Here is a 24,594-nt window from a genome sequence, read left to right as displayed (position 1 = left end):
TATCCTAAACCAACCAAAATCAAATAAAAACACAAAGCAAAACAAACAAAATCCAGTTTATTTTACTCAACTATTCAGAGTTCATCCATGTTTTGATACAAATCTCAGTGCTCTGATATTAAAAACTACTTCCACAATAAAGCCCTGTTTTCCGATACCAATTTATTCACTTGTTTTGACAAATGTCATCAATCACAAACACATACCATACCAACTTTATTTTGTAAATAAAGCTTATGTAACTCACTGTTACCTTTCAATATCAGTTTGACCTCTTTACTTTGTTTATGGGGTAAAGTTGACAGTTAAGAAGATTTTTGACTTGCAAGTTAGTAACAAAAAGCTTGTCCTAATTCACATGACTGGCAGAAATTTTGTTCAACTAGATATATTCTTATGTCTGAATTTATAATATGTCATATCCTTACATAGTTGTGATGAATAAATCAGAAACAAAAACTTGAAACAAATAACATTTTATTCACAATTTATTCTTTTGTACAAGATACAACAACAGCAGAAGTAATCAGGAGGCTCATGTTGCTGCTCAGAGGTACGGCTGATCTGTGGACAGTGGTGGGGGTTGATAAACAGCTCCAGGCGTCACAAGACCCTTTGTTGTCTTAGCAATCTCGCTAAAACATATGAAACATTGTTAAAAGAAAATAACAGTAGAAATTCACACATGAAAAGTAAATTACCTCTTTGAAAAGTGGAATAGATCTATTGTCTTTACGAATCGTAAATGGTTTACTTTAACACTGGTGGAGCTTAACATGCTCAAAAAGTCAGAAAATGTTATTTTACCTCCCAGCAGTAAGAGCCTTCTGTGAAGACATCACGATCGTGGCAGGTACTGACTCTCTCCGGCCGTCTCGGGTGAAATAATAGTTGTTGGCAAACTTGTGGCTCGGGCCAACGGGCAGCTTAGGTGGTGGCTGGGTCCTTGTAAAACATGGACAGACATCAGTAACGCCACCTTCAAAGATTTTACTGCATTGAATCTGTGTGAAACTTCAAATTGGCTTTTAATTATTTTTCTTTATCTAGATGTGTCTAATCTGTGGGCTGGGTTTTTGTACACTTTAAATTATTTTAAAGTGTTATTACTTTTTTCAATCTTGTAAAGCCAGGATGGTGTGCGTGATTTGTAGCTTGACTGTATGTGGCAATCTGGAGCCAACAGATGCTAAATGGTAATCTTTTCAAATTGTTACATTTTATGAATTCATGTCTTAAGAATGCAGAATTTTAGGTCAAGTAACTTAAAATTTTCTGCATATAATGGCTATATATTCACTGACTAACATGTAAGTAGTTAGTGTAGCAATAAATTACAAATTTGGCAGCATTGAGATCTGTGGTTTGTACATAATCTGTGTATTAAATTCCAACCTTAAACAATGGCAAACATGCACATACTTTGGGAACCAGAAACAACTTTGGGTTCAATTTAAAGATGGAAACAAACCCTTTAATCTATGTCAAAAGAGGATGTGGCAGTGACAACCTATCTGGATACTAGATACTTCTAAATGTGTCTCTGGTCCAACACATTTGAATCAAATAACTGCTTTGTATCCTAAAAATCCAGGTAGTAATGTCTTCATTATTCATTCCAGGTGTGTTTACGTAGTACAGGACATCCGGTCCTGCAGGACGGCATCTTCCTACAGACTATCTACCATTTATGCAATGGTAGCTGCAGGTGTTGTCAAAATTAAGGTATTCTTTGTAGTTAAATTGGGCGAAAAATAACTCCACATTTCACAGCATGGTGGATTAAACATTACCTCTTTGATATCTCCTCGTAACGCAGCTGCAGCTTGGCTTGCAGGTCATGCTGGGGGAAAAAAAAGAAGGTTTATGTTTATGGAGGGCAAACGTTGCATTTAAACCAAATCTACATAGAGTTTGCTTCTCATTAACACTGTTCAAAGTTAGCTGACAGAACCGCTGCTTCGGTGGGCTAACCGTCCGGATTTATCATCACCAGGACTCCATTTAATAAATTAAATCCAGATTATCTAAGTTTATTTTAGCTCTATGACTATAACTTTATTTCTTACCCCAGCCAGAAAATTTCGAAGCCTCTGGATGATTTTAGTAGCAGTAGCCATGCTAGCTGTTGTTGTGAAGGACACGAAGCTTCTTCTGTGGTGTCACAGAGCTCCTCAGCTCAGCAGTGACACCCACCTGCCACATAGGAGAACTGCTGGATTCAAAAGAGAAGTACAATACAACGTTTTACCTCTTGTTTAATTAATTAACGGGTTTTTATTTTAAATGAGAGTGTCTGTTTTACGCTTAAGGACTCACAATTTTATGTAATTTTAAAATGCATGTTTTACTCCACTTTTTGTCACAGAACAGAATCCTGACATCTGCAGAAGCACTGAGATGACTCAGTTGTTAGAGGAGTCATCCATATCTACAAAGATAATTAAAGATAATATACAGAGTATGTAATTTACTCGAGTTATAATGTTGATTTTCCCTTTTGAGCTAATTACCTATATTGGTACCAAAAATGAACTGATACAGCAACAACGATATAGTTTTAAAAGTAATCTAAAAATCTGTGGAAACCTTAATTTCTTCCTCTAGAATTCAAAATTTAGTTTATCTTTAGCCACATTCACTAGCAGTAACTGTTGTTAAATTTTAGTAGGGATATAGCCTTTTATTTGTAGGGGAAATATACAAGTATGTCCTACTGTTAATTTCAAACTTTTCCCTAACATTCATACAGTTCTAATTTTTGCAGTAAATCAACTTTGCTACACACTTAAGATTATTTTTGCTTGCTTTACTGTTGCTTCTCTTTTCATTTGAAAGAGACAAACATTTTAGTAAGAAGTTGACTTTTCCTTTAGTCAAGAAGGATCAAAAACAATAGTAGTGTACCTTTTTTTGCCTTTTTCTTAAAACTTATGTAACAGAGGTTATTTTCTTTACTTTGAGAACATTTTAGCACATTTTACATTCATCACGTTCGTGAATATATAAGGTAAGATCTGAAAGTACAGAACATTTGCTTTAATTTCTTGAATCCAGTTTTTTATATTGTCAAATGTAATTTTATAAACCTTATTGCTCTGCAATAGACAAATACCCAATAAACAGAAGCCTATAGTAACATCATCCACAGTTTGACATAAAACCTGGTTTCAACAAATCAAGTCAAGAAAACAAAGGCGTCAAAGAGAAATACAAAGTTTATTCTTTGCACAAGAAAACACAGTACAGGGCAGCAACGCCGGTATACCATGCAGTCAAGTATTACAGCTGTGTGCTTGTCTCATGCAGCATGCATTGAACGGAGGAGACCACAGGAGAACGCGTGCACGTGTACAACAGCTTATTAAACCTGCCAGTTTGTTCATTGAGAAATTTTTAAAAAGCAGCCAACTTTGCATCTGCTGATCTTCAGTGGCCTTAAAGGCAGCTGCATTAAACCTTCAGTAGGTGAAGATCAGCACAGTGATGATACATATAAAAACGTGATGAGAGCTTCACTAAAAATAATTACAATTTCAGAACTTCAATGAATTAACTCATTTTGTGAACGTGTGTGTGCGTGGTTGTTTGTCCTGTCGCTGGGTTGCCCTGTGACAGACTGGCACCCTGTCCAGGGTGTATCCCGCCTCTCGTCCAAAACGTTAGCTGGAGATAGGCACCAGCACCTCTTCTGACCCCAAAAGGGACAACGGTGTACAGAAAATGGATGAACGTTACACTATCTTATAAGATTAAAACATGACCTTCCCTCCAAGATAATCATCACGTGACAAACTGGGTTTAGTGCTTACTTGGCTTCTGAAGGTGCACAAACCTAGTGGTCTGAACTACATTTCCCTTCATCCCCCACTGTACTTTTTATATGAACTCTCAGAAATGAGGCAGCAAAAAAAAAAAAGCTGATGATCTTTCTACTTATGTGGATGTAAACATACAAAAACAGTTCAGTACCAAATTACTCCCTAGGAACTAATGACTTCAATAGAAAAACAGATACGCAACTTCTGTATTTCTCTTACATTGTATCAAAGAGGATAGTATCATCAAATACAGCCATGTGATATAAAGTATTCATACAGTACATCGCATGTTTGTTCGTTGTAAACAATTCAGTCGGACTGCAGAAAGAACTGAGCCATAAAGTGATCACTCCACTTCAGTAACAACAGCAATATGCAAGATTTTCATCAGATTTGAGGACCTAAAGGGGGAGCAAAGAAGGCTTGATTGACTCATCAACAACAGACAACAAATCGGTACAAACCAGAACCACTGACAGAAAAATAGGACAACCCCAAAACTCTCTACAGAAAATATGTCAAATATAACTAAACAAATTGAATCCTGTTTCCTCAACTTGTCATTGTCCCTGTGCATACAGTAATACCTCCTCTTACACATTTGGAGATGCACAAAAGATTCAATATCAAAATATACATCAATATTTTTCCAAAACAAAGTCACGGAACAGCGTTAGTTCAAAGAGCTCCAGGAATTGGATTCACTGAAAACGTGTCTCTCTACCGTTTCCCAGCCACCTTTCACTTTTAAGTTACAAAACGTACGTCAAAATAGTGCACTTTCCCCTGTCTGATGTAAACACGACTACACAATAAAGAACATAGAACACGTCAATGATGCTTGGTCTCTCTCACAACACAGAAGAAAGAACAGTAAACAATGTGTTTTTTTTTAATTGAGATAGCAGGTAAAAACTGTCATAAGATAAACACAACGAGGATTTAAATAAGCAAAAACAATCCTGTTTTCTTTAAAACTCGTCCAATTTGGCCGCTCAGCAGGTTGGAGCAAAATGTTGCAGCGTGACACAAAGCAATGTCGAATTTGGGAAAAGCCGCAATATCCACATTTTCATGATTGTCCTATTTGAAGATTGGGATGCCAGTGGGGAAGAGTTGCTTTAAAAATGCTTCATGTAGAGTTGTTGGTTGTAGCATCAGAGATATGGCTTAGGAGGACGTAGCTCTGATATCATGGCACTTCAAACTCTACGGATCTTTTAGTCTTTCCAACAGATTGCACTTCAAAGTTTCACCCAGATGGAGTCTCAGTGGGATTTGAGACACTGCTCTGCTCCGATTGGTTGAATGTAAATTTAAAAAAAAAAACAGAGCTTTGCAAGAAAATACAAATAATCAATTTTAAAATAACATAAAATGCTATAAAGCCACAAAATGAGGAGGCCAGCAACAAAGGCCAAGAATGTGGCTGAAATTATGAGTAAATCATGTACCTTGGGAGTGTGAGTAAAAGACTAATAATCATCAGTACATCTAAAGCTGCCCTTCCAGACACTCAGAGGGGAAAAAACTCATTCTAATTTCTATAAAGACTCATCACTCCATTTGGTCCTACAATTGTCCAGCATTACCTCAATACCACCACAATTTCATTAAAAAATAGACATTTTTAGAAAACAAAAATCCATTCAAAAACATAAAAGCACATTTTATGGATACAAAAAGCTTTAACCTTGGCTGTTCAGATGATGAGAACCTTTCCTCGTCCCTCTTCTTACGAACATAATAAATACAACCAGAAAGTCTGCAAATTTTTTCCATACAAAATTCAAGTAGGAGCTTCTTCCGTGAGTTTAGTTCATATAGGTTTAAGTGGAAACAGCTCGGCTTCATTCAAAGTTCCCCATAAAGCGAAAAAGCATCACTTTTTGGGGTTTTCTTTTTGCCGGGTTTCCTCACTGCTCTCTGCTTTCTGGGGCTGATGAGCAGAGGAAGCGTCTCCCGCTGACTGAGACTGATCAGACGTAGGACGCTCTGATAGTTGCTGCTGGGATGGAGCCATCTCCACCTCAGGGTCTTCATTTCCATCCTCTCCGTCTGAGCAGGGCTCCCACTCATCCTGCTCCTCGCTCTCTGTCGAACCCTGCACAGCGATCTGAGGGACCAGGGTGAATCTCCTGACCACTGGCACTTCCAGCTCCACTTCCTCTCTGCTCTGCGGCCGACTTGACGTCCACATCGTCCTGTGCTTCTGGTGGAGGACAGATCTTGTTTGGAGTCCTGGAGATGCTGCGATTCCCGTCACCAAACTGCTGCTGCTGCTTTTCTCCTCGGGCTCGTCGAAGCTCACCTCTTGTACCGCCTCCTGTTTTTTGAAGGAGTCCCGTCGCTCAGACAGGTTGAGTTTGCGCATCACGACCAACTGCTCTGACCTTTGACCGCCCCCATAGGCTCCCAGTCTGCTGTGGTCTGCTCCGATGTAAAAGCTTCCACAGGCCCCCTCTACCTCAGAGTCGCCCAGCAGGTCACCCTCACAATAAAACGGCACCTCCAGTGTGTGCCTGCGGGGGGCGTACGACTTCTTATCGGCATGGTACATGCCAGACAGTTTCTCCGCTGACTGCACCCGCTTGAGTAACGGGGAGCGAGGGGGCTCTGCGCTGCGAGGCCGGACGACGTGCCGGACGATGGTGGGGGGTGATAAGGTTTTGCCGTGATAGGTGTGGAGAGTTTTGGCAAAGCCTGGCAGAGGGGACGGCGAGCGCTGTGGGGACAGAGGCTGGTTGGAGGACGAGGAAGAGTTGCAGGCCAGAGGTGAGGGTGGGATGTTGCTGGTTGACTTCCGACGGCCCACCTTGGTGAAGCGCTGTGTGCTGAGCTTGGAGCCAAGACCGTGCAGAGAGTTGGGCCGAATATGTGTAGCAGGAGAACTGGGAGAACTGGAACAAGGAGACGTACTCTGGGGAGAGACGTCTGAAAAGGAAGAAGACAATATACAATAAATAAGCAAAAAATATATGAAAATATAATGCAAAATCCACAGATAACAACTCCCTAAATAGAGTATTCAAGAATTGTACTCAAGTAAAAGTAGAACTACTTCAGCATATTTTTATTCAAGTAAAAGTAAAAAGTAGCCGTCCAACAACGACAAGTAAAAATGTATCTGGTAAAATGTTTACTCAAGTATTGAGTAACTGACCAAAACATAAATTGATATTTGAAAATAACATCGAGCAAACCAAAATGTGAAGTTATGTTGAAATTTTTGACATTTTCAAGATCAAAATAAAAATAAATCATACAAGTGACATGCAAAAAGACATTTATTCAAATCAGTTTACTTCAATATAAAACGTATGACACTAACAAAAACTGGAGGTGTGTGTGTCTGATGAATATTTTGTTAAAACAAGTTTGTCTTCATTCAGAGAAGTTACTCAAAGTGGGAAGAAATTTTACTCAAGTAAAAGTTCTGATACCTTATAATAATATTACACAAGTAAAAATACAGCGTAGTAAAAATTTTTCAAAATGTTACTCAAGTGAATGTAACTTTTTACTCCCTAACTCTGCCTAAATCCACCAGAACTTCAGGACGTCTGTATGGTTGCCTCACCACAGCCCTGATGATCTGGTGCTGGGCTCCTGCAGGGTGTAGAGGGGCCAGGGGACAAGGAGTGTGTCGGGGAGCCTGGGAGGCTCTCACTGGAGGAAACAGAGTGATGAAGACCTGAGGAGAAGCTGCGGCTGCTGTGCATCACCGTGCTCTGCTTGGACAGCTTCTTTAATATGGTCCGTCGTCTAAAAAAGCAGAACAGGAGCAAATATGACTGGAAGAAATTTACCCAAAGATTTCAACTGGCCTTTTCCTCAATTTTCAACACTTAAAAATCTGGAGAATACAGTATATAAATAGTCACAGTTTTTTTCACAGTTCAAATGTTCCAGTGCTTTATGCTTTTTTCCTCTTTCTGACACTTTTGTTTTTTTGACTAATATGACTTATACTGTGGGAAAATACAGGAAGTCAAGACTGTCTTGGAACCATTTCACATTTTGTTACAATAAATACTTCAGGGTTCTGTCTTTGGATTTTATGTGAGAAGCCAAAACAAAGATGTACATACTTTTCAAATGGAACGATGCAGAGTCTTACACTTTTGAAATTAAAAATATACTTTGTCTAGGTATGTTACACAAAACCTTAATAAATACATTGACAGTGCTGTCCTTTAAAAGTCTGATAATGTTAACAAATGATGATGACTAGGGCTGCAGAGCTGCATCTGATTGCTTAGCTCTTTACCTGTCGTAATTATCTCTTTTTCTGCTCTTCTTGCTGCGTCGGGCCATCTTGCCTTTGTGTTTGGTCTTCCTGGCTGGACCCACTTTGATTGATGTGTTTTCCAAGGCTATGGTCTGCAGAGCCACTTTATTGCCACTCTGTACATTTCACAAGAATAAAAGTTTTAAAGCAACTTTTGATTAAAAAAACATGAAAGGTCAACTGAACATCGACCCAATAGGAGACTGTACCTTCAGCAGCAGCTCTATCAGCTCTGGGTGGACCAGGCCCTGAACAGACTCTCCATTCACGTGGGTGATGAGGTCTCCGGTGCAGAGACCTGCCTGGTGAGCCGGGCTGCCCTCCTCCACACTCTTTTTAAAACAACCAGCAGAGGAGTTTCGTTTCAGCATTACATAATAACCTCTTTAGTGTTGAGATCATCCAAAACAAGCAAAAACAGAAGAACCCACCGACACCATATGATGGACAGTGTAGACGTCACTGTCACCCATGTAGACCCTGATGGCCTGCAGGGTGAAGCCATACTTCTTCCCCGACGTGTGGATGACAATCGGAGGCTTTAAGCTGGCGGGGCTGAAGGAGAAGTCTCTGTTAGGCGACGAGTCACGAGACGAGGGGTTGGAAGACAGCGAACGTGGAGAAATGGGACTGGGCTGGAGGCCACTTGGTGAGTCATCTGAAACAAACATTAAATACAGTAGAATATTAATCTCTACTTTATTATTCCAACTTCTAAATCTCAGCTTGGTGATCCCCTCCTCTGTTTCTCAGTTGTTTGCTTTATTATGTTTAAAATCTCAGAAAATGAAACTGCTGAGATTATCCTTTGCTCTGCTGGATGACTGCATCACCTGCAGTGATGATGAGGGACAGGGCTGAGACAGACGCTGACTTGGGAACCTTTCCTCCGCAGGGAAGCCTCTGTCTGTCCGGTGTCTCCAGCTGGTTGCCGAAGCGTCGGGGGCCGGCTGGGTCCTTGGGGGACGAGTGTTTGGCTCCAGTGCTGTTGCTGCGAATCCGGATCCTCCGGAGGTTTGACACCACCACTTCAGCTGCAGATGACAAACGTAGAGGGTAAATAATATTTCCACTGTTTATGAAGCAACTAAGGCTACGTTCACACAGCAGACCTTAATGCTTTATTGTGGTTTTTATTTTTTTTTGCTGAAATCCAAATTTTTTACGTATTGGTCTTATATACTACTAGTAATGCGATCACATCTATAACCCCAAAGTGACCCACATATGCAGAAGAATGTAGAAGTCACACAGCAGCCAACTGTTTACACAGTAAAAAAGGAATGCTGCTATCTAAAGATTAATTTTAAGTTGCTGAGCAATGGAGTCAATATCATCATCACAAGATCATAAAAATTCAAAGGGAACTAATAGAAACAAATAACTAAAAGCAACAGGCTTTAGTGAAGCATTAACTGGAACTTCTTAAGAGATGAACCACGAATGGTCGGATTGTGATGTGCTTCACCGACATAATTTTTTCAAAATTATAATTTTCAGCCCTTGTTTATGTCTGGATTTACAACATCTAGCTTCTTTTGGTGCAGAATTAAGTAGCACGTCTCTCATCAATGACACAAAAGCTTTGAAAACAATTGGATACGTATCTGATTTAGTATCACATTTGTAAGTGGCACAAATCTGTGCCACATTTTCCTGGTCTATGAATGTAGCCTAATTGTGAATGAAAATGTGTGAGGTCAGGATGTACCTTCATCATCGGTGGAGAGGGCGAAGCGGGGCATTGTTTCCAGGCTGTGGGTGCTGCTCATCACCAGGGGACTCGCGCTCCTTTCAGACTGTGAGGAACTGGAGGACGCCCGAGGGCGAAGGCTGCAAAAAGCCAAACAGTGAATTTATGAAAATATCGTCTGGCAAAAAAATCAAGCTATCAAGTCAACACACACAAGACTGTCAACGTTTATCACCCGTTTCCGCAAATATCTGCTTAGATGTCCTAAAAAAATTAATCACAACGTAAATGTTCACAGGTGCTCACCTGGCCATGCGTGCAGAGTGCCTGCTATCCAAACAGCCGTCTGCTGGGCTCAGGGACAGACTCAGCCCCCCGACATCACCACGGTCCTCCTTATCTTCGCTGTGGCTGCGGTCTGAAGAGAAGCTCAGGTTGGACGGCGTTGCCAGATGTTCTGTGCTGCTATAAACCTTGAGGGAGAAACGGCACAGAGGGTGGAATCAGGAATTACTGTACAATCAGCAGTAACAAAAAATCTTACTATTTTGAAACCCAGGTGTACAAAGAACAACCTTTTCAACAGTTTGTTTTTGATGTTGGATGTAGCAGTTTTTTACCTTACTGAAACGATGAGACCAGGAGGAAAACTGCCTGATTTCTAAAGACGACTCTTCATCATTAGTTTCTTCATCTTCATCAGACGCCAAATGATGGTAGCGATCAGAACGAGCTTAACACAAAAAGAGAAGTCTAAATACTAAACACAATATATATAACTATTTATTTAGACTCATACTTCTTTGTAAATAATTTTCAAAAAGCTGACATTTTCATCTTCAAATTTCAAATTAAAATGTTCACCGATGTGGTTATTAAGTACAGTAGAAGGCTGGAAAAGGAGCTGTTACTTTAGTGGCACTTGTGTGGCTTTTTACCTTATAGCTAAAGTCAAATGTTCAAAAAACATACAACAAAAGACAACAACTTTTACTGTAACTGATTACGTAACTGATTAGCTGGGTATGTTTCAGATGGGGACAAAAACCTTGTACGTTATTGACAAATAAGCAAGTTTTACATATTAAGATGTAAAAAATGTTTTTTTTAAACTACTGTGTGACTCTGGTGTATTTGCAGGTCAATGAAAAGAAGAAACCAATGCAGGACTGGGTTGTGTGTGTCTGTTTAGATGCTAATGGTCAGAAATCTTCTGGAAGCAAGGTTAGGAAAACAGCGCTGTCCACTGCTATGTTGTGCTTTGCAGAACGGATTCTTAACTGGAGCTTACTGTCAAAGTAGCTGGTGTCATCTTCTGCTTCCAGTTGAGGAATGAACTCTGCTTTTTGTCTGAGGAGTCCATTCCAGTCCAAACCCACAAAGAAAGGATGCTGCTTAACCTCTGAGGCGCCACCTGCATCCACAAAGCACTCAGGTTCAAACTTCAATCAAACAATAGTTCAAGTTCAGGGCTCCTATGGCTCTCTATAAATACTTTTTTTAAATGAATTACAATCTTAGTGAATTTTAATCAACTAATTGTATTGTTTTTTAATGAACTGTACCTGTTCCCAGTCGTTCTAAAGGGCTCTGCCACAGTAGGCGGGTGATTAGATCCTGAGCATCAGCAGGTAAAGCATCGTCTCCTTCTGGCCAAATGATTTCATCTAAGAATTAAATAAACACAACACATTTTACCAATTGATTAAATAATCTTTAACATAAAAAAATTGTGTTTTTCTCCTAAATAGATTATCTGCATTGGGCAAATTTGATTGACTTCTATGTGAGTATTAAGAAATCAAACATTTTGACTTTAAATAGGGCTGAAGGGTTCAGACATTTTTCCCATGAAAATATCTGATTTCAAAGGTAAATAACTGTTTCCAAATTTAGGTTTTTAATCAAACGTTAGATTGCACTTTATTACAAAATTGTGCACTTTGAATATCAAGTACTTTCAAGGACTTAATACAGAAATCAGGCACTTTCTGAACCTTGAAAATATTTAATTGAAATTTGAGACTTTTCAAGGACTTCAAGCACCAGCATGAACTCTGTGTTTGAAGGTGAACCCAGACTTATTGCCACCAGCTCTGTGAGCACAACATCGGTTTGATAACAGGTTCTGACATTAATGTGATTATCAACCGGTCAATTATGCTACGGAAAGAAGAAAATGCATGAATGAATTTGTGCTGAATCATTTTCATAACAACACTCACCACTGACAACCTGCCCAAAAAGCTCTTCAGGTGTGTCTCCAAAAAATGGAACACAGCCAACCAGGAACTCGTAGAGGATGATCCCCATCGCCCACCAGTCCACCGGCTTCCCGTAGCCCTGTCTGAGGATCACCTCTGGAGCGATGTACTCGGGAGTGCCGCACACCTGCATCCGCAGACAAACACAGATCAGTTCTGTCATTTCTTTTCAAGCTGTTTGTTTGTCTTCCATCTGAATCTGTTTTACCTGTTTGTCTACAAATTCCCTCGTGTCTTTTTCTATGTGACCCTCATACAGGTTGGTGGTCATGTTCATCAAGCCAATTTTAGATAGTCCAAAGTCAGTTAACTTAATGTGGCCCATAGATGTGATCAACAAACTGGAAAATAAAAAAAGAGAAGAGAATAAATATAAAGCACAAACAATTCATTATTCCAAATTCTGATTTGATAAAAGAAAAAAGGAAGGGAATCTTGGTATCTGATGTACACAATTATTGAACTGTTAATTCAGCAACAGCGAAATGTTTCTCACTTGTCAGGTTTAAGATCTCGGTGCACAATGCCATAGTTGTGAAGGTACTCAAGTGCCAGGACTGTCTCAGCAAAGTACATTCTTGACATTTCCACAGGCAGGGGGCCCATATTCTTCAGCAAGTTGGCACAATCTCCACCTAAAAATATCACAGAAAACAATAAAAAACGATCGTCTAACAATTTCCTATTTCAAACAAGTTGGAACCTGATGCCTACACTACAGGATTATTCATCTTTGCATTTCTTGTGGAAATATTAGTTATCCCCCAAAAAGTATATGTATTTTACCAACCTAGTTCAGATTTAGCCAAATGTTTTTAAGTGTCAAAGTTAGAAGTTACCTTCGACGTACTCCATGACCATACAGAGGTGGCGCCGTGTCTCAAAAGAGCAGAACATGGAAACGACAAAGGGGTTCTCAGCAAAAGTTAGGATATCCCGCTCCACAAACGCCTGCTGGATCTGGTTCCTCAGCACTAGGTTCTGGCGGTTTATCTTCTTCATGGCAAACCGCTGCCGTGTCTCTTTGTGGCGGACCAAATACACAGCCCTGTTAAAATAAAAGAATGACGCTCATCATACCACGATATGAAGATGTGGAGGAACGGTTTGCACAGCACAGGTCAAACCTCTTACCCGTAAGCTCCATTACTGATGAGTTTGATGGTCTCAAAATCACTCTCTAGAGGTTTCCTTCGGGTTGGAGTTAGTGTCTGCGGGGTTTTATTCTGGACAAATTAAAGAGGAGAGGAATGTTTGTAGCATTCTGGTTGCATGGAAAAGAAATTTAGTATACGATGGGAGGTTTAAAGTGAATATTAGCTATTTTCTGCAATCTTGAAGAAAAACTGCAAGAAGTTTGAGATTTTGGCTTGAAGGAAAAAGATTCTCCAGAACAAGTTCAAACAAATTTTAAAAAGTATGTTTATTGAGTATGTAAAATTGAGTATGTAAAAGAGTTTATTGAGTCTTTTACTTTTAGTGACAAGTCAAGTCCCTTCCTTATATCAAATGCTGAAGACTTACCTCTACAGCAGGCTCTGGCTCGACTGACACTGAAGGACTGGCATCATGTTCAAGCTGCACCATGTCTGAGCAAACCAGAATGAGATTGATTACTAACACACAAAATATCGTCATCTACCATTTCATTGTCCCAAGAAGTTTTCTCATGAATCTGATACTCCTATCTTAGCTTTATTGTGTTTAACTGTACATGCTTAAAGCCCTCAGCAGAATGATATTAGAAATTTTTATCAGCCTAAGGGGATTTCCTGAAGAGCAGCCTGAATTAGAAGGATGAGATTTCCTTCCTCAAGAGCTTCAACTGCTACAGAATCAAGGTCAAATTAAATGACACCACAATAAAAGAGGTAACTATAACTTGTGGGGAAAAAAAAAAAAAACATCTTTCTTTCAGGAGGCAAAATTCTTTCACTGTAAATTAACCAACAAAAAAGAGCTTTAATTACTTCAACACAACCGTGATTACATAAGAGCATAAATGCTCACAGTGCTTTAAGCCCATCCATAAAATTAACCACATTAACATGCAAATGTATGCAACAAGGCACTGGAAGCCATTATCAGATCTTCTATTCCATATGGATGAAGTATGAGATGAATTCTCTTCTGCATAGTGCTAAGTTAATATGTTCAGGGGAGACTAGGTGTTTCATCCTAATTAAGCTAATTATCCATTAAATTAGCACAGATTTTTTTTTTATAGAAACACATCTATCTCAATGAGTTTTACATTTCTTAATATCTGAAACTTATTAGCTTTAAGTGTCAGGGATTTACAGCAATGTCTAAGGAATTATATAAATGCAAATTTATGCAGCCTTATAATCAGATAATCTTCTCCATATGGAATACCTGTGGTGTAAGCATAAATTTCTTACCATGTATAAGTGATCATAAAAAGTGTTAAGAGAACCGAAATAAGAGATTCTGCGGTAACCAATACTGTTAATGAAGCATCTGTGATTTTCCCATATGTATACTGATATAACATTAGAGATCTCCCATGGAAAACCTAATTTCGAGGGCAAAACTGATCCGAAAATGTTGATTTTGTGCAACTGGAATCATGCATGTGAGCCACACTTGGTAAAAAACAGGTTTAATTTACCTTCCAGCAGGTCTCGGGTCAGACCCAGCTGGCTGATTATGTACCGTGGGATGTCTGTCTTGATCCCTTGGCCCACTTTGGCGTGACCCTCTGCTGCCTCAAGTAGGTGATAAAACTCTTCTGGGTCAAACTCCTGTCAACAGCATCCAAGAGTAATGAAAGAGGAGAGTTTGAGGCTTGGCTCCTGTCAGTTTGTATGGTGTGTAACACACTTGAAGGTCTTAATCAGCACCTCAAGTCTAGTTTCTGCTGATTTATTACTTCTAATGAAACTCCATATCCAGATGTTTGACAAAATCAACTGTTTTTAGATTACACTAGTGTATTGTTTGTAGTGATGCCCTGTTTTAAGGACCTGATTGAAGGTTTCTTACACTTGAGTTATAACAATGAATTCATTTAGGGAACTTTTACAGAAATGAAAGCCAGAACATTTCAGTCCTATGTCCAGGAGGAATCCAGAGCTCTATAAGATTTAATCATCTTATTTTCAATTAGGAAGAGCTTTTCTTCTTCCGCAGCTTACCAGGCATTCAAGGAGACGAGCCGGCCGAGAGATTATGATGAGGATCTTCCGCACCAGGTGGGTGATGACGGATACCTCCTCACTTTCAGAGCGTTCAAAGGCCTGGGAAAATGTGGAACAGGAAGAAGAAAATTTTACACAGGGTCGCATCAAGTAATTTGTCGATTCTCTTTTATCTTTTTACTCAATTTGTTATGCCAAAAATGAAGAGATGCAGTGCTAATTGTAATAAATATAAACTATTATGAAAAACTGAAACTGCAAAGCTAGAATTTAGCTAAAAATGTCAGTTTCAGACTAGGCCCTCTTTTAGTAATCTGTAGAAAACACACACAAACAGTCATGTTTTACAAGAGAGGGTCATGTAAACACATAAAGTAATGTTTACATGACACAAATTGAAAAAAAAAATTGCTGAGTAGGTTCCTGCTATCACAGTCAAGGAAGAGTTTGTTAGTTATGTCCCAGTTGCTGACTAGACCAGACATCCTGGGTTAAAAATATGATTGTTTTAAGATATCATCATAGTATTTACAACATTTATAACAAAAATACATATAACATGATCTAATTGATTTAACAGAAAACATTAAATTAATTGCATTTCATGTTACAAAGTAATATAACAAATTATTTATTACAGTTGTAGTTATAATAGCACTTATTTTGCCATTTAAGCATATTTAACTTAATAAATGGTCTTAAGCAATAGGCAAATTCAGAATAAAAACTTGTTAAAATTATTAGCATTTTAAGCCAATGTGCTCATTTCACAAAATTATATACATCTATCCTTTTTTAATGTGTTTGTTCTTTAGATTAACTGAAGTAGTATAATCTACTGCAATCAGCTGACTAAACATGAAGCTTGTTGGTTGCTAACTGCGGTTTTAAAGCAGCATTAGCTAAATTAGAATAATGGGTTGATAATTGTTTAGTTTTCACACACCAGTCCATTTTTTTCTCAACTGGATGCAGCTAAATCTGTCTTTGTTGTAATCAAAGGGGGAAGAGTATGAGCTTTCTGTCAGTCAGCTGGGTGGCAGTGTGCAGCAAAATAGAAGAAGAAAATTTCAGTCACTCAGACAGACTTCATTAAAAAGACATTAAGCCAAATGTATGATGGAAACCTTGATTTTTACCATGGCTTCTGTTCTACAGCAGAAGAAATAGAGACAGATTTCTTGATATTTTTCCCCCTCTCTTCATGTTTCTCTTCAACAAAAAAAGGAAAATGGAAAAAAGCTACAGGTGGGAAACAAATATCAAGTCATGTTTGTGGAAGAGAGAATCTGTTCCACTGTATGGGAACAGACTTATCAATTCAGCTGGATATACAACAATATGGCCAGGCCCTATTCCTGCAACTATGCAAAAACTCAGGCAGGGAAAGAAGCTGCTATCACCATCGGTATTTTGTCAGCATAATAATATGCGTCACCTTTAAATTACAGGGTATTACATTTTCTATGTATATTCAATGCTTTTGGATTATGCTTAATTTTCACAAACTCTTCCATGTTGACTTAAAGTGCCTCAAGCCTTTATACAGGATTTCAGCTGCCAGATCTTTTGTGAGTTCCTCTGCCTAGCAGATGATTATTGACTCACTCAAGCTCAATCAATCTGCTTCCAGTACTTTACCGCCAATTATTATTTGCTTAAAACTCCTGTGTAAAATCTGGGAAGCCTATTTCTGACATAATTTCAGCAGCTGCCTGTTTTCTCACCTCGTGCAGCAGCTTTTCCAGTTTCTCCTGCAGCTCGGCGAAATAGCGGGAAGTAACCAGGCCTTTCTGAGACTTGTCCAGACAGTCTCTGACCAGCTCGACCAACTGGTGCTGGATGAAGCCCAGCACGCCATCAGCCAACCGGAGGGAGCTGTCTGGAGAGTAATGGGTGACAATCTCCAACAAGCGCTCCTCCATCTGGGCTGTGGCCTTGAGGCGGGACAAGAACACAAACACAGTTAAAATAATCAACAGAACAGTAAATATGATTGTCACTCCCTTGGTGGCACCAAATATCCTTTATTTCCTATGGTGGATTCATATGGTTGTATATCTTTACCCATGATTCATTCAACAAGCTTTTAGCACCTGTTAAGACTTGTAATGCCCAGGACTGAGCAACTGCGTCTTAGAACAGTATGTTTTGAGAAACCCCAGTTGTTTTTGTCTCTTACAGATTAAACATCCCAAATTTAGACTTTCTTAGATGTGTACGTGTGAAGGCAGATCCAGAAAGTGTAAGGTATCTTTTAATACTCACCCTTGGAAAACGTTCTCGGTAAACATGGTTCATCATGACTATCTCATTATCGAAGGAGACGGTGGATCGCCCGGGACTACAACAAAAACAAAGAAACTAAAGTTAATATCAAGTAGAGATTCTCAAATCCAGGTCTCACAGTCCGGTATCCTCCAACTTTCAGATGTGTCACTAATTCAAAACACCTGAATCAAATGGCTGAATCATCTTCAGGATGCAGTTCTCAAGTTTGACTAATGACCTATTTCTTTGACTTGGGTGTGGTGAAGCAGAGACAGATCTAAAGGTTATAGGACATCTGCCCTTTATTTGTTTTAATCAGTACATAATTAAATCATTATGTATTCTGAAATACAAAGTGATTTGAAAGTAGATACAGTTAAGATATTTATATACAGTGTGAAAGTATTTCTTTTCTCACTTCTGATTTTAAATCATAATAAAAGTTTTCTGTTTTAGGTTCATTAGGATAACCAAAATGATTTTTGTTTGAAAATAATTTCTGCCAGAATTTTGAGATTTTATTTCATCAAATTTCATATTCAGGGGTTTACATACATTCCCCAGTAATTCCAGTTTAGTTTGCTGAAATTGCTTGCTTTAATAAATGTCTTAAGATGTTACTTCAGTATTTCAATATTTTTACTCATAATGAAATGTCGTGCAGCAAAACATTCACACAACATGATGCTATCATCCCCATATCTCACAGTTCGGGTGGTGTTCTCAAGGCTTGCAAACTCACCGCCTTTTTTCCTTAAATTATGGCCAAATAATTTCATTTTAGCCAAATCACAGAACATGTTGCCAGAAATGTAAGACATTGGTTCCCGTGTCCGTAAACAAACTGTAATCTTGCTTTTGTTGTAATGTCTTCTTCCCTTCAGCCAAAGTTAGTACAAGACTTGTTTTACTGTGGATAATGACACACTTCACAGCTTCAGACAACATTTTCACATTGTCAATTTCTTTTGTTCTGAGGTTCATACATTTCACACCAAAACAAGCTAATCTCTAACACACAGTATATTGTGACACATATTGTTATTGCTTTATTGCTTCTGAACACTCCTATGCTGTTTCTGTTCTCTTCCTAATATTTTGGCTGATTTTCATTCGATTTATTTTCATGACATCACTCAAGGAAGTAGTGTTAATGTGTTGACACAAGATACTGTCAAAGGTGTGGCTCCGTTAAATTAAAAGTAATGGATTAATGGTAACCGTAAACCTAAAAACCACGGCATCATCATCTGGGATTTCCCAAATTGTTAAAGTGAAAGTATAGTAATCTATAATAATCTGCCTAAACAACAATAAATAATATAATTTTATGTCATTATCTGAGCATTTAGGGAATGCAAATAATTTTGATGAATTTAAATCGCATGTAAAATGAGATTTATAGTCAGAAGAGAAAGGTTATATCATTTTATAAGTGAACCTGGTTTCAATTGTACACAGCACTCAGATCATCACTTTTTCTAAATGCAGTCTGCTAACTTCACAGCATCTAAACAAATGCACATAAACTCATTATGGTTGTGACGGCCAGGGTTTTCTAGGTCAACTTCAAGGCGCATGTGATTTCATTCTATCTGAAGAGAAGCCAGAATTTTAATTTGACAGCACCTAAGCTGGAAAAGCTGCACTTATGGTGGATTTAGCTGTCAGGCTTGAATGTTTCTATATAAAACATATCTTTACCAGCAGCCGAGGCTTCTGTCAGCCGAACTGAGTGAGTCATCAACACCAATCAATTAGTCATGTACTGCAACACCACTTCAGCATTTAAGCCAATGAGATAAACGTATTTGAACTGCAAATACTTGCTTGATGCAGCTTCAAACAGAACAGATGGAGGGAAAACCTATCTCATGCAAACAGGCTCCCAGGCCATTCCTTTATTTTTTTATCATAAAAAGACAGCTCTATTGCGCTGAATGGCTGTTGCCGAACCCAAACTGCTGCATCTCTCAGACCAAGATCTCCAATCACCCCTCTTTTCCCGAAAACCAAACCACCCTCGATTACAGTTCGGCAGCTTCATCCCGGAGGCGCTCTGTTAGCTAGCACGCCCACGTACTGCACACCATGGTGCCAGAACATGGAGCACTCAGGCAGCACACAAACAGCACAGAGCAGAGCCAACAGACAAAAGTTGTCAAGATCACACTGGCCTGTAGTCAGGCCTCTACCTGCCTGCCTACCAACAGGACCGTGCCGACATTAGGAGGTGAGAAGAGGCGCTAAAAGCTGCGTTTGTCCAGGTCATTATGACATCTGGTAGTCTGAGAGAAATGAAAACCTGCAATCTCGGCCTGAAATTAATCTGAAATATTTTCTTGCATAACAAGTGTGAGTTAATCCCATTAAAGGGATTACTGTTTTTAATCTGCATAAAATATCAATCCAATACCTTCATCTGCACAAAAGAGATCATAACGGGGGTTCTCACAGAGCGGTGCAACAAATGAACACTTATGTCACTCAAAGTTAACCAAAAGTAATTAAAGTATATAAAGTGTTTTGATGCACTTTTTATTTTCCATCCAGAAAAATGAGCAGCTAAACCGTTCTCTTCAACATATACATTGAGGATTGTTACACATTTCCTTTTGTCCTATTTCCAGATTTCCCAGACTCATTTCCTGGAGTCCTTTTAAAGAGATTTCTAAAAGTATAAACACAAAGATTCACTACAGATTGTTGCTACATTTAAAACATGGATCCTGCAAAAATATGATGGATAAAAAAATATATATTTTTCAGTCATTTATTTATTCCAGGCCATTCTAAAAATCAAAAACGTTTTAAGGCAGGAAGTGATGTCACATTGCTATTACTTATTTAATTGTTTCTTTAAGTACCAATTCTATTGGTGATTGCAGTTTTCTGGCCATTACCAATCTTTGAAAAGCCTGACATACTGATTTATATTTTGATTGTTTTCTGAAAAGTTGCTAATAACAGCAACAAAGACTCTAATTTGGCATCAGTGGAATGACTGTTGATAATCTTGCATGTGCAGACATGACCTGGAAGAGGAAAAGAGGACAGTGGCTTATGAAATCTGTTTCTTGTGCAAGTGTCAGCCGATCTCACATCTCTCAAAATTAAGAAAATGGGGGGCTGATTTGTTAGACAGCCCCTACCAAATACAGACAGTAAGCACATATTTTTTCGGATTATTTACCTGAGGCTCCTTGACCGAGGTCGTATGACTGTTGAGGGCCGTCCGTCCTCGTCAGTAATGCTGTCTGTGCTGCGGAAGTGCTTGAAAAGAAAGTGAAGCTCATCTTGGGTCGGCTGGTAAGGAAGCTGATGAAGACGCTCCTGGGAGGATGAGGATGACTACACAGACAATTAGATCATTAATTATATTGTATTAACCTTAACCTGTTTGCTTACTCTTTACTTTCACATTTTGTTTTTGTCAGACTATCAAAGTGCTGAAGCTAGAAGCAACTGTGATAAACTTCTGAAACAAAAATTATTAAAATAAAAGAAGAGGCTGCGACTCAGCAGAAGAGTTAGGGAATGGCAGAGGAAAAACATATTCATGAAGCAACACATCGCACTTTATATCGGCACTAATACAAAGGAAACTGTTTCAAACCGAATGAGTCATGTTGCAAAGAGGGTAATTATGATTCAAGCTGAACTATTTCGACAAGTTCTTTGTGCGGAAATTTGACAGTGTCAACATCACAAATTCATCAACTCATGCCTCCTTTTCGTCTTAGAAGCTAATGTTACTAGTTAACCCGGCCTTTTAGGGTCACGATTCTGAGAAAGAGGGGTGAGCTAATAATACAGAAAACCACAAACATGGACTTCCTTCCCTCTGGAGGGTTTCTGATGGGTCTTGAACTCAAAAAAACGAGTAGTAAGTACTGAAGTGCTTGTCTGAAGCTGGGATTAAGACAGACAGGGAACTGAACACTTAAGTTAATTTTGGAAGGAGAGCAAATAATAATGAAAGCAACCAAACCACCTTTATAAATATTATGTCTGAAAAGACAAATTAAGAACTTTGAAGAGATAACCCATCCTCGTTGACCTTTGGGCCTACACTGTCTGACCCTGACAAATGAACTACCTCATTTAAATACAACACATGAGAGGAGGGTTTGATGAGACCCTCATCAAACCTGCCATTCAAAAGTTCCCACCATCACCAGACATTTTGACATTTCTTTTTAAAATTATTCTTTCAGCAAAAAAAACTTCTGCACGCTATTTTGTATTTGGTATTATCCCAAATACAAAAGGTTTTAATGAAAAGCCATCAGAAATGTAATCTTTTGACACAGACTCTTTTATTTCCCCCCTTATTAACATCCAGACTGCGTGTTCTCCTTCTGATGTACAGTTTCAAAGGCTGCGAGAGTGACTCATTGAAGCAGACGACGCAGATAAACAATTAGCGGTCTGTCATCTTGGGCTTGGCATTTTCTGGCCCTCATTGCACAGACGAAATGTGTGACTTGGGCTGACAGAAGTGTGAAAAATGCTTTGGCTGCCTTGTGTCAAGCAGCGAGGATGTTGTCGTGCTTATGGGGGTTACTTACCGAGACCGTGGAGCTCGGCGGATTGGTTCCATAGCCGGATGAAGGGAGGGAAGCCAGAGACCATCGTCGGCCTTCAGCTCTGAGACACACAAGAAGAACCGTGTTATATAAGCCTCGGCAGCAAACACATTAGTTAGTTTGATATAAGGGTCCCTATATGAGAGGCAATCCTGTTACTGTTAGAGCATAAAATTATTGCTCATATTCACATAGAAGGCTTTTTCTAATCTTTTTTTTTATTTACACCATCCCTGTCTTATCTGGCCTGAGGCAATGCTTTAGAAATTTAAGCTTTATGTCAGAAGGAACATTTTGTGAAAAACAAACAGAAAAGACATGGAATAAGAAGTGAAGTATTCAAAGAGAAGCTACCTTTCAGCACGAGCCAAATGACTGAGATCAGGACAGCAAGGGGGGAAGAGAAAAGCAAAGACAGAGAATCTGTGAGTTTCAGGATTCTTGCACAAGCAATCCTGTGACCTCTGGCATTCAGCTGAGAGATTAGTACTGACAACACTGCCTTTCTTGCCAGTTTTCATTTGTCCCGATACAAAGAGTTAGATGGGACAGAAATTAATTTCAGAGTTTTTTCTTTTTACATAACAGAAAACGTGGAACTCTTGAGCTGTGCAAGTTTGAAATTTCTATAAATGGGTTTTTAAAAAAAGAGTGAAAGCATGGCATCTCAGAGGTGAAAAGCACAAGAAACAACACCTTTAAAGCATAAGAACAGACACATTTATGTGTTTGCACACACTTGTGATACCTTAAAAAATTTAATTATGTCTGTTTTATTAGATAATTAAGTTACTGAAATACTTGCGTAAACTGAAATCTCCCAAGTTATTATATAACATTTCTAAGGGTAAAATATTTAAAATTAAAAATTCATCCATTAGCTTTCATTTCTGGTAAGATTTTGACTTAAATCAGCAAAAATTGTCTCTAAGCAGAGTTAGAGGGAAAGCACCTAAACCTCTCATCAGTTTTTAATGACTGTTCTTGAGTTTCTCCGAGGTGCAACCTTACTCGAAGGGCTCGCACGCCTGCGGCAAGACAAGCGTGTTGCCAAGGGAACATGATTGAATGATGTGCGAGTGGGCTTCAGGGGGTAGCCTCAGTATGTTTGCTCTCCTCCTGCTGAGGGGGAGTCAGCTGTAAGAAGACCTGGCAGCGGAGGAGCGGGAGGGAAGGTGTGAGTGCTCTAGGCTGAGTCATATTGCTGTTGCTTCTTCCTTTCCTCTTCTACTGTCCTCTTGATCTAGAGGGGTTCCCTGGAAACCCCTCTGGAGCAATATCAAGAATAACGTTTATCTTTTTTGTACCTTTTGTATAAGTGTTTAGTTAATTTTGATTGTCAACTTACAAAAAGCTACAAAAACATGTACCTACTTGTAGTTAATCTTGGTGATCGCTTGTATGAAACATATTACAGTCCAAAAACTGCAAACTACAAAGTAAATTGAAACAAGATGCTTGCAAAGACTGTATAAAGAGACCCACAACACGTATTGAACTGGTTTTCCATTTGATTTCAGTGATGGATGATTTCACCACCCAGATGAAAATGTTGCAGACATTTGTCTATACTTGTCCATATCCATTTCATTTTATTTGTTCTTGTTCATGTATACCTATATAGTTGTGGGAAGACCAATTATTTCTCAAAACCTGCCTTGATGACATTAAAATGTAAGTGTTAGATTTAGAGGGAAACAGGGGAAACTTTCAAGCTTGGGGACAGCATCTCAACTGAGAAGTACGGGGTGGATGCATCAGGTTGCAAGGGGGGAGGGGATTTGTGCAGAAAAGGCTGGTGCACTGCACAAAATGTACTTTACATAAATAAATAGAAATAATTTTAGTGAACCTAACTGATCCAAAACATGAACAGTTTAGCTTGATCTGATCTCAGGCAGTGAGAAAAAAAGGTTTGTCGGTAAACATCAGGCTTCAGTAATGTGTGTAATGAAGAGAAATACGATTGATATCAAACAACAAAGAATGCTAAATACAGGCGTATTAATCAAAAACTATCGAAGCAACCAAATAAAAATGTAGCCCAACAGGAAGAACAAGCTTCACAGTTTTGGTTGGCATACCTTCGGGCAAATGGAAAGTTGAGGCAGGCACTGGTCGACACATTTCGAGGGCTGTCGAGAGGACTGCTCACAGCTAAACAAGGAAACTCAATGTCATTAGCAGAACAATTCACAGCTGTAAAAACAGACACACGGCACAAGCAAACTGTCTTGGTTCTATTTGCAATGGGCAATGTCCCAAAAATAGTGACGTCATGTCTGGAACCGTTGAAAAGGGTAACATAAGTCAACGATGCCAAAGTTCCAACATTAGAGCTTGGCATTACGTTTCAAAACATTATGCTACCAAGCTGGAAACAGTAAAACCAGGGGAAAATCCTCTGTCTGCATTGTTTTGCTGGTATCTGGGGATGCGGGTAAACGAGAGACTATGTTTGTTTACATCCAGCCTGTAGAGTGCCCAATTAGGGCTTGATTTTA

At 39.0% G+C, this 24,594-nt stretch overlaps 2 protein-coding genes across 5 annotated transcripts in view; both read right to left on the bottom strand.

Annotated features, from left to right (window-relative positions):
* Positions 1-460: 460 nt before the first annotated feature.
* On the bottom strand, positions 461-2,178 carry ndufa7 (NADH:ubiquinone oxidoreductase subunit A7). The gene is made up of 4 exons (XM_055054642.1): positions 2,070-2,178; positions 1,794-1,843; positions 808-945; positions 461-635 (listed from the first exon to the last, which is right to left on the bottom strand). The coding sequence occupies exons 1-4, from the start codon at positions 2,118-2,120 to the stop codon at positions 548-550; spliced, it is 327 nt and encodes a 108-aa protein (XP_054910617.1). The 5' UTR covers positions 2,121-2,178; the 3' UTR covers positions 461-547.
* A 1,022-nt stretch (positions 2,179-3,200) lies between these two features.
* Positions 3,201-24,594, bottom strand: part of mast3b (microtubule associated serine/threonine kinase 3b) — a 33,799-nt gene continuing 12,405 nt past the window's right edge. For 2 of the 4 annotated variants that reach the window (XM_055050102.1, XM_055050121.1), the window contains 25 exons: positions 24,175-24,247; positions 22,445-22,465; positions 22,073-22,151; positions 20,695-20,852; positions 17,499-17,574; positions 16,958-17,167; positions 15,228-15,329; positions 14,702-14,834; positions 13,594-13,658; positions 13,204-13,295; positions 12,909-13,117; positions 12,566-12,704; positions 12,278-12,410; positions 12,031-12,196; positions 11,371-11,472; positions 11,097-11,219; positions 10,426-10,538; positions 10,112-10,278; positions 9,824-9,945; positions 8,946-9,146; positions 8,544-8,770; positions 8,322-8,444; positions 8,092-8,228; positions 7,402-7,586; positions 3,201-6,755 (listed from right to left, as the gene is read on the bottom strand). In XM_055050102.1, coding sequence (XP_054906077.1) covers positions 5,704-6,755; positions 7,402-7,586; positions 8,092-8,228; positions 8,322-8,444; positions 8,544-8,770; positions 8,946-9,146; positions 9,824-9,945; positions 10,112-10,278; positions 10,426-10,538; positions 11,097-11,219; positions 11,371-11,472; positions 12,031-12,196; positions 12,278-12,410; positions 12,566-12,704; positions 12,909-13,117; positions 13,204-13,295; positions 13,594-13,658; positions 14,702-14,834; positions 15,228-15,329; positions 16,958-17,167; positions 17,499-17,574; positions 20,695-20,852; positions 22,073-22,151; positions 22,445-22,465; positions 24,175-24,247 — 4,208 coding nt within the window. In that variant the 3' untranslated portion in view covers positions 3,201-5,703. The remainder of the gene's footprint in view (positions 6,756-7,401; positions 7,587-8,091; positions 8,229-8,321; positions 8,445-8,543; positions 8,771-8,945; positions 9,147-9,823; positions 9,946-10,111; positions 10,279-10,425; positions 10,539-11,096; positions 11,220-11,370; positions 11,473-12,030; positions 12,197-12,277; positions 12,411-12,565; positions 12,705-12,908; positions 13,118-13,203; positions 13,296-13,593; positions 13,659-14,701; positions 14,835-15,227; positions 15,330-16,957; positions 17,168-17,498; positions 17,575-20,694; positions 20,853-22,072; positions 22,152-22,444; positions 22,466-24,174; positions 24,248-24,594) is intronic. The other 2 variants (XM_055050111.1, XM_055050131.1) reach the window with 1 other exon arrangement.

The sequence above is a fragment of the Poeciliopsis prolifica genome, unplaced genomic scaffold (assembly GCF_027474105.1).
Source record: "Poeciliopsis prolifica strain line A6 unplaced genomic scaffold, Auburn_PproV2 SCAFFOLD002, whole genome shotgun sequence".
Lineage (NCBI taxonomy): Eukaryota > Metazoa > Chordata > Actinopteri > Cyprinodontiformes > Poeciliidae > Poeciliopsis > Poeciliopsis prolifica.
Note: the sequence above shows the minus strand (reverse complement) of the source record. Positions and strands in the feature narration are given on the sequence as shown.

Coding starts and splice junctions, on each gene's coding strand:
- ndufa7 (XM_055054642.1), bottom strand. CDS start 2,120: ATGGCTACTGCTACTAAAATCATCCAGAGGCTTCGAAATTTTCTGGCT. Junction 946..1,793: donor TACGAGGAGATATCAAAGAG/GTAATGTTTAAT, acceptor ATGTTTTACAAG/GACCCAGCCACCACCTAAGC. Junction 636..807: donor AAGGCTCTTACTGCTGGGAG/GTAAAATAACAT, acceptor CATATGTTTTAG/CGAGATTGCTAAGACAACAA.